Below are 17,128 nucleotides of genomic sequence, written 5' to 3' on the forward strand. Positions count from 1 at the left end.
ACCACATGTGGAATTATATACTTCACAAAAAAGTGTGAAACAACTGAAAATGTCATATTCTAGGTTCTTCAAAGTAGCCACCTTTTGCTTTGATGACTGCTTTGCACACTCTTGGCATTCTCTTCATGAGCTTCAAGAGGTAGTCACCGGAAATGGTCTTCCAACAATCTTGAAGAAGTTACCAGAGATGCTTGGCACTTGTTGGCCCTTTTGCCTTCACTCTGCGGTCCAGCTCACCCCAAACCATCTCGATTGGGTTCAGGTCTGGTGACTGTGGAGGCCAGCTCATCTGGCGTAGCACCCCATCACTCTCCTTCTTGGTCAAATAGCCCTTACACAGCCTGGAGGTGTTTGGGGTCATTGTCCTGTTGAAAAATAAATGATGGTCCAACTAAATGCAAACCGGATGGAATAGCATGCCGCTGCAAGATGCTGTGGTAGCCATGCTGGTTCAGTATGCCTTCAATTTTGAATAAATCCCCAACAGTGTCACCAGCAAAGCACCCCCACACCATCACACCTCCTCCTCCATGCTTCACGGTGGGAACCAGGCATGTAGAGTCCATCCGTTCACCTTTGCTGCGTCGCACAAAGACACGGTGGTTGGAACCAAAGATCTCAAATTTGGACTCATCAAACCAAAGCTCAGATTTCCACTGGTCTAATGTCCATCCCTTGTGTTCTTTAGCCCAAACAAGTCTCTTCTGCTTGTTGCCTGTCCTTAGCAGTGGTTTCCTAGCAGCTATTTTACCATGAAAGCCTCCTGCACAAAGTCTCCTCTTAACAGTCGTTAAAGAAATGTGTCTGCTGCTAGAACTCTGTGTGGCATTGACCTGGTCTCTAATCTGAGCTGCTGTTAACCTGCAATTTCTGAGGCTGGTGACTCGGATAAACTTATCCTCAGAAGCAGAGGTGACTCTTGGTCTTCCTTTCCCAGGGCGGTCCTCATGTGAGCCACTTTCTTTGTAGCGCTTGATGGTTTTTGCAACTGCCCTTGGGGACACTTTCAAAGTTTGCCAAATTTTTCGGACTGACTGACCTTCATTTCTTAAAGTAATGATGGCCACTCGTTTTTCTTTACTTAGAATTTGTATTATGGCAAGAAAAAAGCAGCTAACAGTCTATTCAGTAGGACTATCAGCTGTGTATCCACCTGACTTCTGAACAACACAATTGATGGTCCCAACCCCATTTATAAGGCAAGAAATCCTACTTATTAAACCTGACAGGACACACCTGTGAAGTGAAAACCATTTCCGGTGACTACCTCTTGAAGCTCATCAAGAGAATGCCAAGAGTGTGCAAAGCAGTCATCAAAGCAAAAGGTGGCTACTTTGAAGAACCTAGAATATAAGACATATTTTCAGTTGTTTCACACTTTTTTGTTAAGTATATAATTCCACATGTGTTAATTCATAGTTTTGATGCCTTCAGTGTGAATGTACAATTTTAATAGTCATGAAGATACAGAAAAATCTTTAAATGAGAAGGTGTGTCCAAACTTTTGGTCTGTACTGTACATATATACATATGTGTCACCCCAGGCCTGGATGCCACAAATAATAAAGGCTGTGTCTGAGAGCAGGAGGGAGGTTCCCTGGTTAGGGACAATTAGCATGCAGCACCTCCTGTCCCAGGCCAGTAGGGGGAGCTGGCTGCCCCTATAAAAGCTGGAACTGGGGGCAGGGTTAGAGAGAACTGGACAACCTAGCTCAGGACTGCGACTGGTCCCAGAGAAGGAGGGACAGGTCAGCAGCAGCTGAGGAGTCCGTGAGGCAGAGGAGAAACTGCAAGCCAGGGACAGAGGCGACGAGAGCCAGTCCTGGCAGAGAACCAATCTAATCGGACATTGGGGTCCGAGGCTGTAAAGACTCTAAGTCCCACAGCAGAGAACCAATCCGCGAGGGATTTCATGTCCTTTGGCCTAAGAAGCCCGGAGGCTCCGCCACAACAGAAGGGACCAGCAAGGCCAAGAGAGGCCAAAGGTAAAAGGAACCCAAGTTGCAAGCCATATGGGCGAGAAGTACACGGCCAGCTCAGGGTCGTGGGCTATTACACCACGAAAAGGGGGATAGTCAGAAAGAGCATAGAGAGCACGGTAGGCCTACACACTCACCCTGACCAGTGGGGCTCGCCCGAATGCTCTCAGACACCCAGGCTCATTCCTAACCGGTACCACTGTTGGGTCATTAATAATACCTACAATAAAGACCCTGGACTGTTTGAAGTGGACTCTGAACTCTTACTATTGCGGCCTGCACTATCACCCCCAGCATCCACCTACACTGCCCTGAGGCTACACTCTTCCCGTGGGGAGTTATCCTACCCCTGTGCTGCACACCAACACCAGCCTCAGCGGTCTGCCTTGCAGCGGCGGTTATCCCTGACCCCAATCCACGGGTGGCGTAGTCGGACATTCAAAACACTGATAAATAGACTGCCACAATTTGGTCTGACCACCCTGAGCCACGGGATCGGGTTGCCACTACTACCCCCAGCATCGTACAGAAGCCCGGTTCCGGGTACCACACGGCCCAGGGGGCGAGTCACATATAGATTTCTTTACTTAAAAGGTCTTATGTTTTGTCCTACGGCCCAATGCGATAGATTTACGGCCATTAAGGACTTACATTTATTTGCGAGAAATCTCATATTTAAACGTTATTTTCATGATGTGAATACCCTTCAATTGTTTCCTACAGAGATGGAACAGGAGGCACTAACCATCCTGGAGGGACTGGAGGAACATAATTGCCCCATTGGAGGAAGATGAGAGACACCAGACCCAACAATGCAGACGAGCTGAAGGCTGCTATCAAAGCAACCTGGGCTTCCATAACCCCTCAGCAGTGCCACAGGCTGATCCCTTCATGCCACATTGCCGCATTGATGCAGTAATTGATGCAAAAGGAGCTCCGACCAAGTATTGAGTGCATTTACTGAGCATACTTTCAGATTTTAAAAATGTTTTTCAAGCTGTTATTATAAAGTATTCTAATTTACTGAGATAATGACTTTTGTGTTTTCATTGGCTGTGTAACATCGGCGTCTCTGCACCCTGACAGGCAGAAACGTCGTCCCCCTTACCGCCGCGCTCCCGGCCCGGCGTCTTCCGGCTCTCCTGCTGCTGCTGCCAGCACGCGCAGCTTCCCGGGCACTGTGCTGAGGGCGCGCGCGCGCTCTCTCCCTCCTAAAGGGGCCGCGCACACCGTCCTAAGGAGTCCCCGGGCCAATGGCCAGAGGCCTTCTCATATAAAAGGCACCTCCTCCAAAATGGAGGTGCACGTGCAAGGTTGTAGCTTTGTGTTCTAAACTCTGCTTCAGCCCTCTGGTCTCTCTGCCAGCCTGACTACCAGTCCAGTCCGCCAGCCTGACTACCAGTTCAGTCCGCCAGCCTGACTACCAGTCCAGTCCGCCAGCCAAGTGTACTCTCCAGCCCGACGGTCTGCCTACGATCCAAACAAGCCAGTCTGTCTATGGGCCAGGCTTGCCTGCCTACCAGGAGAACATACTAGTTACCTGCCATGCCTACCAGCCAGCCTACCCGGAGGCTCCTGCCAGTTACCCGTGGGAGTCACAAGCTCTCATACAAGGACAGGCCCAGAGTAGCACCTGGTCCCTCTGCTCGGTCCTTCCCTGGCTCACGGAGTAGATTGAGCCACCGTGCGACCTTGGTCAGTCCGAGTTGATACCTAGTTACGCCCCTCTGGTCCTTCCTTGCACCGCAGCACAGAGGTTCCACCACACGGATCCGTAACAGGCTGTAAGCCATAATCATCAACATTAACAGAAATAAACACATGAAATAGATCACTCTGTCTGTAATGACTCTATATAATAGACAAGTTTCACTTTTTGTATTGAAGAACTGAAATAAATTAACTTTTTGATGATATTCTAATTTAGTGAGATGTACCTGTACATAGAGTTGATCTACATGAAAAGAGAAGTTAAGTTTTACTGATCCTGAGTTACATCTTGTATTATACTCCAGAGCTGCATTCACTATTCTGCTGGTGCAGTCACTGTCATACTTTATAACAACAGCTGGAAAAATGTTTTAAAAATCCGAAATGTTGGCTACTGAAATGCTCGTCGGCATTGTTGGGTCTGGTGTCTCATCTTCCTCTTGACAATACCCCATAGATTCTCTATAATAGATTCTCTATGGGGTTAAGGTCAGAAAAAGTTTGCTGCCAATCAAGCACAGTGATACTGTTGTGTGTAAACCAGGTATTGGTACTTTTGGCAGTGTGGACAGGGGCCAAGTCCTGCTGGAGAAGGACATTTCCATCTCCAAAAAGCTTGTCGGCAGAGGGAAGCATTTAGTGCTCTAAAATTTCCTGGTATACGGCTGCGCTGACTGTGGTCTTGATAAAACACAGTGGACCTGCACCAGCAGATGACATGGCTCCCCAAACCATCACTGATTGGGGAAATTTCACACTAGACCTCAAGCAGCTTGGATTGTGGCCTCTCCACTCTTCCTCCAGACTCTGGGACCTTGATTTCCAAATGAAAATTGGAACTCTGGGACCTTGTACAGTGTGTCAATGACTGCTTTCTGGACATCTGTCAAGTCAGCAGTTTTCCCTAATTGTGGAGCCTACTGAAACAGACTAAGGGACCTTTTTAAACACTTATTCGCCACTGCTTGGTACTCGCCTGAGCATCACTGTGCTCGACGAGCTCGCCGCTCGGCGAGTATTTCCAGGTTGCTCGGGCGGGAACTCGGGTCCCCTCCCTGCATGTTTGGCGCTCTTTAGAGAGCCAATGAACATGCAGGAATTGCCTGACACGCACTGTAATGCCGTAGCCATGTTGGTTGTGGGCATTACAGTCCAGGCGCCGCCATGCTCGTCACAGCCTACCCTGGAATCAGGCAGAGTAGGGAGAGGTGCTGCTGCGTCAGGGAGAGATTTGCTTGTTTAGAGTTAGTATAGGTATTCCACAACATATATCTATTTCCATCTTAACTAACAGTCCTTCTGAGGACTAATCCAGCTGCATATAATCCGTGCTAGGCAGGCAGGCAGGCAGTGTATGATACAACACAAGAGGGTCCACTGAACGTCCTGTCTGCTGCTGCAGTAATAATTACAGATATTTCTAGACATAGGCCCAGATAACAGGGGCCAGGCCAAATTTTTTTTTTCTCTTAATCCTGGTTATTTGCTTAAAAAGAAATCCATAGTACACCATTTTTCTGCTCACTGTAGAATAAAGCCAGATCTGTTCCATATTTCAGCAATAAAAATCCAGAAATTTGAACTGAACGTGGAAAATATTGGCCTCCTTTTCCATTCTGTTGCAGTGTGTGGGTGAAGCTATTCACACTAGGTCTCCGTGTAGAATAATATTAGTAAATCACAGGCCTATAATTTAAAGCCGTGGTTCTCTATCAGACGTATCACATATAACTGCTTTCCACAATCAGCCATTTCTCGTGAACGTGAAAAATATTGTCCTCCATTTCAAATGGGCAAGGCACGTGGCAAGGGACGGGGAAGTAGACGTGATGGTGAATGCAGAGGCCGAGGACATGGCCAAGCTGAAATTGTGCCACAACAAACACCCACATCTTGTCGCTCGACCTTCCTGTACCAATTACTAAGGGACGGCAGAACATCACTATTGAATATAGAGCAGTGTGAAAATTGGCTACAAAGCAGATAATGCTTTCAGTCACTTCGCCACCACCACCTCCACCCTGTCTTCCACACGGTCAAGTCTCAGTAGCCATGAGTCTGGACTGCAAATTCCTCACCCTGATCCTCCTTCCTCCCACCATGCCGAGAGCCCAAAGACAACTGATCCCACACTTGGACACTCAGAGATGTTCACTTTTTCATTTGTAGATCCGGGCCCCTCTCCCGGCCAGCTTCAAGCAAGTCAAGAGGAGAACACATGTAGCGATGCCCAGATATTGGAGCAGCAACGGTCACACAAAAGGTGACGGTGGGAAAGTGCAATTGGAGGAGGAGGAGGAGGAGGAGGAGGAGGAGGAGGAGGAGGAGGAGGATCAATTGCCAGAAAGTCAGGAGGAGGACCAGGAGCGGAAGTGGAAGACGAGGTGGTGAATTATATAGCAACTGACCCAACCTGGCAGGGGGACACACAGAGCGAGGACAGCAGCACACAGGGGGAGGGAGGCGTAGCGCCACAACAGACAGGAAAAAGCAGTGTGGTGGCGGCAGACACAAGGCGGGAAAGCGATCCTCGTGACGCCAACATGATGGAAGTTGCCAGTACAACTGTCAGGTTTTCCAGAGTCTGGTTATTTTTTAAAGACTCTGCAGATAACCCCAAAAAGGCCATTTGTACCACCTGCCATGCCAGCATCAGCAGGGGTAGCAAAACTAGCAGCCTGACCACCACCAGCATGATCAGGCACATGGAAGCAAAGCACCCGACTAAGTGGGCCGAACCCCAGGGTCCAGCAACAGTGTCTGCGGGTGACACCACTGCTTGTTCCGCTGTTGTGCGTGCACGCCAATCTCCTGTCCATGGCGCATGCCAAGGTGCCTCCCGCCCTCGACCTGAAGTTGAACACTCAACTAGCACCATCAGCAAGCACGTCCTTGTCCCAGCGCAGCGCTCAGTTGTCCATACCCCAGTCCTTGAAACGCAATCGCAAATAAGCAGCCAACGCCCCACAGGCCACACTACTAAATTCACACATTTCGCGAATGCTTGAGCTCGAAATTTTGCATTTTAGTCTCATGGAGACGGAAGCTTTCCGCAACCTGATGGCGATGGCCGTCCCTCGGTGCTCGGTCCCCAGCCGCCACTATTTCTCCCGATGTGCTGTCCCTGCATTACACTAGCACGTGTCTCACAATATTAGACGTGCCCTAAACAAGGCAGTTACTGGGAAAGTCCACCTAACCACAGACACGGGGACAAGTGCTTGTGGGCAGGGACGGTACATCTCGCTGACGACACACTGGGTTAATATTGTGGAAGCCGGGACCCAGTTGGACCTTGGGACGGAACACGTCCTCCCGAAGCCAAGAATTGTGGGGTCCCACATTATACAGCTCCTGCACCTCCTCCTCCTTCGCCTCTTCAGCATCCATCTTCAAAATTACCTCCAAGCTGGAAGCACTGCGTCGGCTAAGCGGCAACAGGCTGTGCTGAAGCTAATATTCTTAGGTGACAAACCACACAACGCTGAAGAGTTGTGGACAGCTCTGAAAGAGCAGGCAGATCTGTCTGACACCGCTGACCCTACAGCCAGGCATGGTCGTGTGTGACAATGGCTGGAATCTGGTGGCGGCTCTGAGCTCACACACGTACCATGCCTGGCCCATGTGCTTAACCTTGTGGTTCAGCGATTTCTCAAAACCTACCCTGATCTGTCGGATCTGCTTGTCAAAGTACGCCGCCTGTGTGCCCATTTTGGAAAGTCAGCTACAGCTTCCGCCGCCCTTGCCGTGCTTCAGCAGCTTCGAACTCACTGACTGATCTGCGATGTCTCCACGCATTGGAACTCTACACTGCAGATGTTGGGAAGGATTTGTGAGCAGAAGAGGGCAGTTGTTGACTACCAGAATCAACAAGGCCGTCGGTATTAAGGTCAGACTCCACACATAAAACCTCAGGAGTGGACATGGATGTCAGACATCTGTACCATCGTCCAAAACTTTGAAGACTTCACCAAGATGGTGAGCAGCGTTGATGCCATAATAAGCATTACTATCCCGCTTCTCTGTCTTCTGAAACGTTCTCTGCTCACAATCCAAGAGGATGCATTGCAGGCAGAGCAAGATGAGATGGAGCAAGGAAGCTGTAGATCTCACATTTTATGATGCACCACAGGTTCTCTATGTGGTTCAGATCAGGTGAACAAGAGGGCCATGTCATTATTTTTTCTTCTTTTAGACCTTTACTGGCCAGCCACGCTGTGGAGTAGTTGGATGCATGTGGTGGAGCATTATCCTGCATGAAAATCATGTTTTTCTTGAACGATACCGACTTCTTCCTGTACCACTGCTTGAAGAAGTTGTCTTCCAGAAACTGGCAGGTCTGGGAGTTGAGCTTCACTCCATCCTCAACCCGAAAAGGTCCCATAAGTTCATCTTTGATGATACCAACCCATACCAGTACCCCACCTCCACCTTGCTGGCGTCTGAGTCGGAGCGGAGCTCTCTGCCCTTTACAGATCCAGCCTCTGGCCCATCCGTCTGGCCCATCAAGAGTCACTCTCATTTCATCAGTCCATAAAACCTTTGAAAAATCAGTCTTAAGATATTTCTTGGCCCATTCTTGCCGTTTTATCTTATGTTTCTTGTTCAAAGGTGGTCGTTTTTCAGCCTTCCCTACCTTGGCCATGTCCCTGAGTATCGCACACCTTGTGCTTTTTGATACTCTAGTAACGTTGCAGCTCTGAAATATGGCAAAACTGGTGGCGAATGGCATCTTGGCAGCTTCACGCTTGATTTTCCTCAATTCATGGGCAGTTATTTTGCGCCTTTTTTGGCCAACACGCTTTTTGCGACCCTGTTGGCTATTTGCCATGAAACGCTTGATTGTTCGGTGATCACGCTTAAAAAGTTTGGAAATTTCAAGACTGCTGCATCCCTCTGCAAGACATCTCACAATTTTGGACTTTTCAGAGCCCGTCAAATCTCTCTTCTGACCCATTTTGCCAAAGAAAAGGAAGTTGCCTAATAATTAAGCACACCTTATATAGGGTGTTGATGTCATTAGTCAACACCACTCCTCATTACAGAGATGCACATCACCAGATTTACTTAATTGGTAGTTGGCTCTCAAGCCTATGCAGCTTGGAGTAGGACAACATGTATAAAAAGTATCATGTGATCAAAATACGCATTTGCCTAATAATTCTGAACGCGGTGTACATGCCTGGTTCCCACCGTGAAGCATGGAGGAGGAGGTGTGATGGTGTGGGGGTGCTTTGCTGGTGACACTGTTGGAGATTTATTCAAAATTGAAGGCATACTGAACAGCATGGCTACCACAGCATCTTGCAGCGGCATGCTATTCCATCCGGTTTGCATTTAGTTGGACCATCATTTATTTTTCAACAGGACAATGACCCCAAACACACCTCCAGGCTGTGTAAGGGCTATTTGACCAAGAAGGAGAGTGATGGGGTGCTACGCCAGATGACCTGGCCTCCACAGTCACCAGACCTGAACCCAATCGAGATGGTTTGGGGTGAGCTGGACCGCAGAGTGAAGGCATAAGGGCCAACAAGTGCTAAACATCTCTGGGAACTCCTTCAAAATTGTTGGAAGACCATTTCCGGTGACTACCTCTTGAAGCTCATCAAGAGAATGCCAAGAGTGTGCAAAGCAGTCATCAAAGCAAAAGGTGGCTACTTTGAAGAACCTAGAATATAAGACATATTTTCAGTTGTTTCACACTTTTTTGTTAAGTATATAATTCCACATGTGTTAATTCATAGTTTTGATGCCTTCAGTGTGAATGTACAATTTTAATAGTCATGAAAATACAGAAAAATCTTTAAATGAGAAGGTGTGTCCAAACTTTTGGTCTGTACTGTATCTACGTCTCTTGCAAGGGGCATTGGAGGTTCCTCCAAATTTTTGGCAGCCGTTGCTTCACTGAATAGGCAAACAGTATGGGAGACACACTTCCTAATAATGGGAACAACAAAGCATAGCCAGCTGATGGCTCTCTAACAATAGAGAGGGCCGACTGCTGGCCCTTTAAGAATAGTAAGGGCCGTCTGATGGCCCTATGAAAATAGGCTTTATGACTTTCAGAGTCCCTCCATCATAAATGAAACAGGATGTGTCTGATGATGTGTCACACACCACATGGCCAGATAAGGTTGTAAAATGTTAAAATGACATTTCCCAGTGAATGCATTTGTCTTGGCTGAAAGCAATGCAAAAGTGCAAAAACGCATCAAAAACGCTAAGTGTGAACACAGCCCAAGGTGTGGAGGAGTATTTTTGTTTTTAGTTATTTATGTTGCTTTATATACAAAGTCATTACCCTGGAAAGGATGTTCCTTAACATAATTCCCAAGAAAATCCATTTTAGTTTAGTTTTTGTATGTTTTATTGTGAGTCCGTAAAAGTGGCGTAATACTCTGACAACATAGTTGACAGCAGTGATCTCGGAGTCAGAAATGCTTCCAGCGGTCTTCCCCATGCAGTCCCCATGTCATTTGAGCACTGTTCCCATTGATTTGGGCAATTGTTAGGCCCTCTGCAGACCGCCGGGGGGCGCCGCCTGAAAAATGCTCGGGTCTCCCATAGACTTACTTTGGGCTCGTTGCTCGGGTCGAGCACCCAAGTATTCCAATGTGCTTGACCTGAGCAACGAGTACCCGAGCATTTTAGTGCTCGCTCATCACTAGCGGTAAGCCATAATCATCAACATTAACAGAAATAAACACATGAAATAGATCACTCAGTTTGTAATGACTCTATAGAGATGCACCTGTAGATACTGTAACACTTCTGGGTAGGGGAGTAGAGTCATTGACGGCCCAGTTGAAGGTTCTTGGACTCAGGCATTGGGAAGGACAGGTAAATTTTCTCGGACAATGGGCCTCCAGATTGGAAAAAAAGAGATATGGGTAAAAGGCTGCAGGACTAGCTGGACTGCCTGGCACAATGCACCTAATGTGTGTAACCCCACCCCCACCACTGATTGGCAGCTTACTGTGTACACTGTCCAATCAGAGGGGTGGGCGGGGTTATACACAGCTCTGCATTTGAGCTCTGCTACATCTATAGCAGAGAAAACAGGGATTCTATCAAAACTACAGCAAGCAGCCCTGTAAGTAACACATCGCTGGATTTTTTTTAATTTAGTTCTCTAGAACAACATTTTTCCTGGCATTTTTATTATTTTGATTTTTATTATTATTATTATTATTTTTTTATTATTTACTGTAGTTGTGTAACAATTTTCCTGGTATTTTTTTTTCAGTTTTCTATAACATTTTTCCTGATATTTTTATATTTTCTTTTTTTTTTTTCCATTTAAAAGTAGTTCCGTAGAACATTTTTCCTGGTATTTTTAGATTTCTATTACTTTCACAGTTTTTTTTTTATTTCGTTCTTTACAACATTTTTTCCTGTTTTTTCTATTTTATTATTTTTTTATATTCTTTTTATTTACTTCTCTATAACATTTTCCTGGTATTTTTATATTTTCATTATTTTTGTATTTACTGCCCATTTACATTGATATTGCATTCTTTTTTTTATTCCTCCGTTTTGAACACAAGTTTTCTTGTTTTCACATTTTCTTAATTTATTCTCCATGAATACTTTACGCCATTCTCATATTTATTCCCTTTACGCCTTTGTTCTTTCTTTTCCCCTCCACCTATTTCTACAGCGAGATCCATTCATCCCTCTTCAGAAGCTGTAAACATCTGTGCGTCTATTTTCAGCCCCGGACGCCACATTGTGTTTTTTCCCATCAAAAAGAAAGTCGTGGGGGTTTTTGTTTTTTCTTACTTTCTCATTAAAACACAGAAATGCTGAATTAGAAGTAAAAATAAAACTGCAGGAAAAAAAAAGGAAGAATTTCATTAAGGAGTTTTCAGGCAAACTTTTAATTTCTTTCTTTGCAGATAAGACTACAAATACAAATTACATTGGCAGGAAAAGTCTTACCGAAAAGATACTGTGAGAATTCTGTTTACAGACCGTTAAAAAATGATAGTTCTGGATTAGCCAAAAAAAAAAACAATGGCTACTTCCCTCCCAAAACAGCGCCACCACTCTCCAAAGGTGGCATGTGGTATTGCAGCTTAGCTCTATTTATTTCTACGAAGTTGATTTCCAATACTTTCCACAATTCATGTTCACATATTACAGATTTGGGGTGGCAAAAAGTCCGTAGCATAATATAAATAAGATTTCGATGATCAAAAAACTTTGTCCAGATTCAACACAGATTTTAGGGTATGAGTTTTTGGAGCAGAAACAGTGCTAAAAAATTAAAAGGACTCAAAAATTTGGAAAATTCTGCCAGAACACTCAGTGTGAACATGCCCTAAAGGGCTTGTGCACATGTTACCTATTTATACAGTTTATTTCAGTGCGTAAAAACTTCAGCTTTTTACACTACCTGCAAAATAATGAGATTTCTGATGATACTTTTTATTCCTTGTGTATTTTAACCATTGATGTGAGGGGCAAGAGTGGGCGGGGGCGACAGGCCACGGGACGGCGGGGGCCGAGTGTGGGGGGCGGCGACAGGCCACGGGACGGCAGGGGCCGAGTGTGGGGGGCGGCGACAGGCCACGGGACGGCAGGGGCCGAGTGTGGGGGGCGGCGACAGGCCACGGGACGGCAGGGGCCGAGTGTGGGGGGCGGCGACAGGCCACGGGACGGCAGGGGCCGAGTGTGGGGGGCGGCGACAGGCCACGGGACGGCAGGGGCCGAGTGTGGGGGGCGGCGACAGGCCACGGGACGGCAGGGGCCGAGTGTGGGGGGCGGCGACAGGCCACGGGACGGCAGGGGCCGAGTGTGGGGAGCGGCGACAGGCCGGCAGGGGCCGAGTGTGGGGAGCGGCGACAGGCCGGCAGGGGCCGAGTGTGGGGAGCGGCGACAGGCCACGGGACGGCAGGGGCCGAGTGTGGGGAGCGGCGACAGGCCACGGGACGGCAGGGGCCGAGTGTGGGGAGCGGCGACAGGCCACGGGACGGCAGGGGCCGAGTGTGGGGAGCGGCGACAGGCCACGGGACGGCAGGGGCCGAGTGTGGGGAGCGGCGACAGGCCACGGGACGGCAGGGGCCGAGTGTGGGGAGCGGCGACAGGCCACGGGACGGCAGGGGCCGAGTGTGGGGAGCGGCGACAGGCCACGGGACGGCAGGGGCCGAGTGTGGGGAGCGGCGACAGGCCACGGGACGGCAGGGGCCGAGTGTGGGGAGCGGCGACAGGCCACGGGACGGCAGGGGCCGAGTGTGGGGAGCGGCGACAGGCCACGGGACGGCAGGGGCCGAGTGTGGGGAGCGGCGACAGGCCACGGGACGGCAGGGGCCGAGTGTGGGGAGCGGCGACAGGCCACGGGACGGCAGGGGCCGAGTGTGGGGAGCGGCGACAGGCCACGGGACGGCAGGGGCCGAGTGTGGGGAGCGGCGACAGGCCACGGGACGGCAGGGGCCGAGTGTGGGGAGCGGCGACAGGCCACGGGACGGCAGGGGCCGAGTGTGGGGAGCGGCGACAGGCCACGGGACGGCAGGGGCGAGTGTGGGGAGCGGCGACAGGTCACGGGACGGCAGGGGCGAGTGTGGGGAGCGGCGACAGGTCACGGGACGGCAGGGGCGAGTGTGGGGAGAGGCGACAGGTCACGGGACGGCAGGGGCCGAGTGTGGGGAGCGGCGACAGGCCACGGGACGTCAGGGGTCGAGTGTGGGGAGCGGCGACAGGTCACAGGACGGCACCGGCGAGTGTGGGGAGCGGGGACATCAGAGAATAGTGACAGCTTCAAGGAAGTAGCACAGAGAACAGTAGGGAGCAGTGACAGCAGATGACAAACAATAGTGACAGCTGACAGCAGGGGCACAGCGATCATTAAGGAGCCGTGTAGTACAGTGCAGAGACGCAGCCACTTCTCTTGTCAGTACAGTGCGGTTCTCATGCGTCTTCCTACCTATGTCCTCCCCCTGCTGCAAGTCGCCGGTTTCTGTCCTCATCTTTCCGACTCCGGAAACTCCGCCACATCCTCCGATTCCTTACTACATTCCTACCAGAGCTCAGTGCGCAGCCGCCGACTCTGTACCCCGCCCACCCCCACGTGTGTAGCGACAACAACCACGCCCACTGACACCTCGTACCTGTGATGGTAAAGAAGAAGCGGGACCGTGGCTCCACCCACTCACTGACATCATCGGCTCTCACCGGAATTCCCACGTGCTGTTGTTTCCCTGTGCGGTGACGTCATGGAGTCATGTGACTAATTCCATCAGCGAATCTTTTGCCCTCGGATAAGACGCTTAGAAACCGCTCAGTGTGGGCGGATAGTGCAGCGTTATCACTCTGAGAGGAAATTGCACATAAAATCAGTTACTGCGAGAAAAAAGTTTTTAACCCTTTAAAAAAAAATGGCAGCTTTTGCACTTTTTCAGAACTTTTTCATTTTCCATCCGGCTCGGTGCGATTACAGCGGCACTAAACTTCTCTCATTGTTTTTGTATATATATCTGTGACTTAAATGAAAAAAATTTACTTTTTAAAATAAAAAAAAAACCTCCTGTGTCGCCATTTTCCGAGCTCCATGGCGGTTTTATTCTTCCGTGGACGCGGCTTTATTGGTTTTTTTGAGTCTGGAGCTGATTTTTTTCTGACATTTATGGGGTTCTGATGGCGTTTTGGTTTTGTTAGTTTTTCATTGCACTTTTTTTCTGGGGGCGACTCGCCCCAAATTAGCAATTTTTGGCATTACACTTTCTTCACTGTATTAACCATGTGGGTAAAATCATTTTATATTTTGACCTTTACAGAAACCGCTTTGTCTTTTTTTTTTGTTTGAACTTAGAAAAGTGACTCAAACTTCTATGTTTTTTATTTATTTTATTTTTTTATTTTATTCACTTTTTTATCATTTTTTTTTCCCTTTTCTCTATTATTTTAGCCATTTCAGCGACTGCGATATACTGCAATATATAGGAGACCTGATTATCCGGACTGCTTCTATTTTACTAGATTCTTTTGAGGGCTGAGAATTGGTTAAAAAATAATAAAAGTTGATACTCATCTGCCCTCGGCCGGCGCCTCACCTGTCCTGTCCTCACAGCTACTTGCCCGGTCTTCAGATCAATTCGTATTGGACTTCTGTTCAGTTTTTCGGTCTGGATTTTCAAGCTCTATGGCCACTTGAGGCTCGACTCATCTCCGTCTGTTCCAGATGTAATGATGACTCTTCACATCCATAACTCATCCCTGCAGAATGTAACACAGAGATATCCTTGATTCACTGATTTTCCAGGACCTCATCCCATCCTACCACCTCTACACAAACCATATAGTTATATAACCAGTACCCTAGACAGTAATAACCCCCCTCTGTGCCCTAGACAGTAATAATGCCCCTCTGTGCCCCACACAGTAATAATGCTCCTCTGTGCCCCTATACAGTAATAGTGCCCCTCTGTGCCCTAGACAGTAATAACGCCCCTCTGTGCCCTACACAGTAATAATGCCCTTCTGTGCCCTACACGGTAATAATGTCCCTCTGTGCCCCACACAGTAATAATGCCCCTCTGTGCCCTATACAGTAATAATGCCCTTCTGTGCCTCACACAGTATTAATGCCCCTCTGTGCCCCTGTACAGTAATAATGTCCCTCTGTGCCCTACACAGTAATAATGTCCCTCTGTACCCTACACAGTAATAATGCCCCTCTGTGCCCCACACAGTAATAATGCCCCTCTGTGCCCTACACAGTAATAATGTCCCTCTGTGCCCTATACAGTAATAATGTCCCTCTGTGCCCCTACACAGTAACAATGCCCCTCTGTGCCCTACACAGCAATAATGCCCTTTTGTGCCCTACACAGCAATAATGTCCCTCTACACCTCTACACAGTAATAAGCCCCTCTGTGCCCTGTACAGTAATAATGCCTTTCTGTGCCCCTACACAGTAATAATGCCCCTCTGTGCCCCACACAGTAATAATGTCCCTCTGTTCCCTACACAGTAATAATGCCCCTCTTTGCCTCATATAGTAATAATGCCCCTCTGTGCCCCATACAGTAATAATGCCCCTCTGTTCCCTACACAGTAATAACGCCCCTCTGTGCCCTACACAGTAATAATGCCCCTCTGTGCCCTACACAGTAATAACACCCCTCTGTGCCCCTGCACAGTAATAATGCCCCTCTGTGCCCCTACACAGTAATAATGCCCCTCTGTGCCCCTACATAGTAATAATGCCCCCCCCATGACCTACACAGTAATAATGCCTCTCTGTGCCCCTACACATTAATAATGACCCTCTGTGCCCCTACACAGTAATAATGCCCCTCTGTGCCCCTACACAGTAATAATGCCCCTCTGTGCCCCTACACAGTAATAATGCCCCTCTGTGCCCCTACACAGTAATAATGCCCCTCTGTGCCCCTACACAGTAATAATGCCCCTCTGTGCCCCTACACAGTAATAATGTCCCGCTGTACTTCCTCCTAGTAATAATTTCCCTTTGTGCCTCCTTGTAATAATAATCCCCAATGTGCCTCGTTTATTAATACTCCCCCTTGATCCCTTATATTAAAAGTGACGCCATACCTCACTATAATAATAAAAACATTCCCTTCCTGTGTTTCCCCTATAACAGTTCCCCATTGTGTCTCCTTATAATAGTAACAATCAGTCCCCACACAGCCTCCCATAACATATGATAGTCCCCACACATCCTCCCATATAATCTGCTAGTCCCCACAAAGCCCCATATAACGAATGATGGTCTCCACACAGCCTGCCATAGAGTATGCTAGTCCACACACAACCCTCATAGCATATGCTGGTCGCTACACAGACCCCCATAACTTATTCTGGTCCTCACACAGCCACCCCATACAGAATGTTGGTCCCCTCCCAGCCCCCCTGTAGCATCGGCGTCTCTGCCCCCTTACAGGCAGAGACGCCGCCCCCCTTACCGCCGTGCTCCTGGCCCGGAGTCTTCCGGCCCTCCTGCTGCTGCTGCTTCCCGAGCACTGTGCTTAGGGCGCGCGCTCCCTCCCTCTTAAAGGGGCCGCGGGCCGTCCTAAGGAGTCCCCGGCCAATGGCCGGAGGACCTCTCATATAAAAGGCACCTCCTCCAAAATGGAGGTGCCCGTGCAAGGTTGTAGCTTTGTGTTCTAACTCTGCTTCAGCCCTCAGGTCCCGCTGCTAGTCTGACTACCAGTCCAGTCTGCCAGCCTGACTACCAGTACAGTCCGCCAGCCTGACTACCAGTCCAGTCCGCCAGCCTGACTACCAGTCCGCCAGCCTGTCTACCTGTGTCCGCCAGCCAAGTACACTCTCCAGCCCGACGGTCTGCCTACGGTCCTAACCCGCTAGTCTGTCTATGGGCCAGGCTTGCCTGCCTACCCGGAGAACGTACCAGTTACCTGCCGTGCCTACCTGCCAGCCTACCTGGAGGCTCCTGCCAGTTACCCGTGGT

At 48.9% G+C, this 17,128-nt stretch overlaps 1 protein-coding gene across 3 annotated transcripts in view; it reads right to left on the reverse strand.

Annotated features, from left to right (window-relative positions):
* The window catches only part of LOC141192955 (neutral amino acid uniporter 4-like), a 271,000-nt gene extending 257,251 nt beyond the window's left edge, over positions 1–13,749 (reverse strand). For all 3 annotated transcript variants that reach the window (XR_012266281.1, XM_073662071.1, XM_073662073.1), the window contains exon 1: positions 13,618–13,749. Coding sequence is in view for 2 of the 3 variants with exons in the window: in XM_073662071.1 (XP_073518172.1) it covers positions 13,618–13,660 (43 nt within the window). In the remaining variant the exon portion in view is untranslated. The remainder of the gene's footprint in view (positions 1–13,617) is intronic.
* Between the last annotated feature and the right edge of the window lie 3,379 nt (positions 13,750–17,128).

The sequence above is a fragment of the Phyllobates terribilis genome, unplaced genomic scaffold, assembly GCF_046119375.1.
Source record: "Phyllobates terribilis strain yellow unplaced genomic scaffold, ASM4611937v1 Scaffold_2__4_contigs__length_985480577, whole genome shotgun sequence".
NCBI lineage: Eukaryota > Metazoa > Chordata > Amphibia > Anura > Dendrobatidae > Phyllobates > Phyllobates terribilis.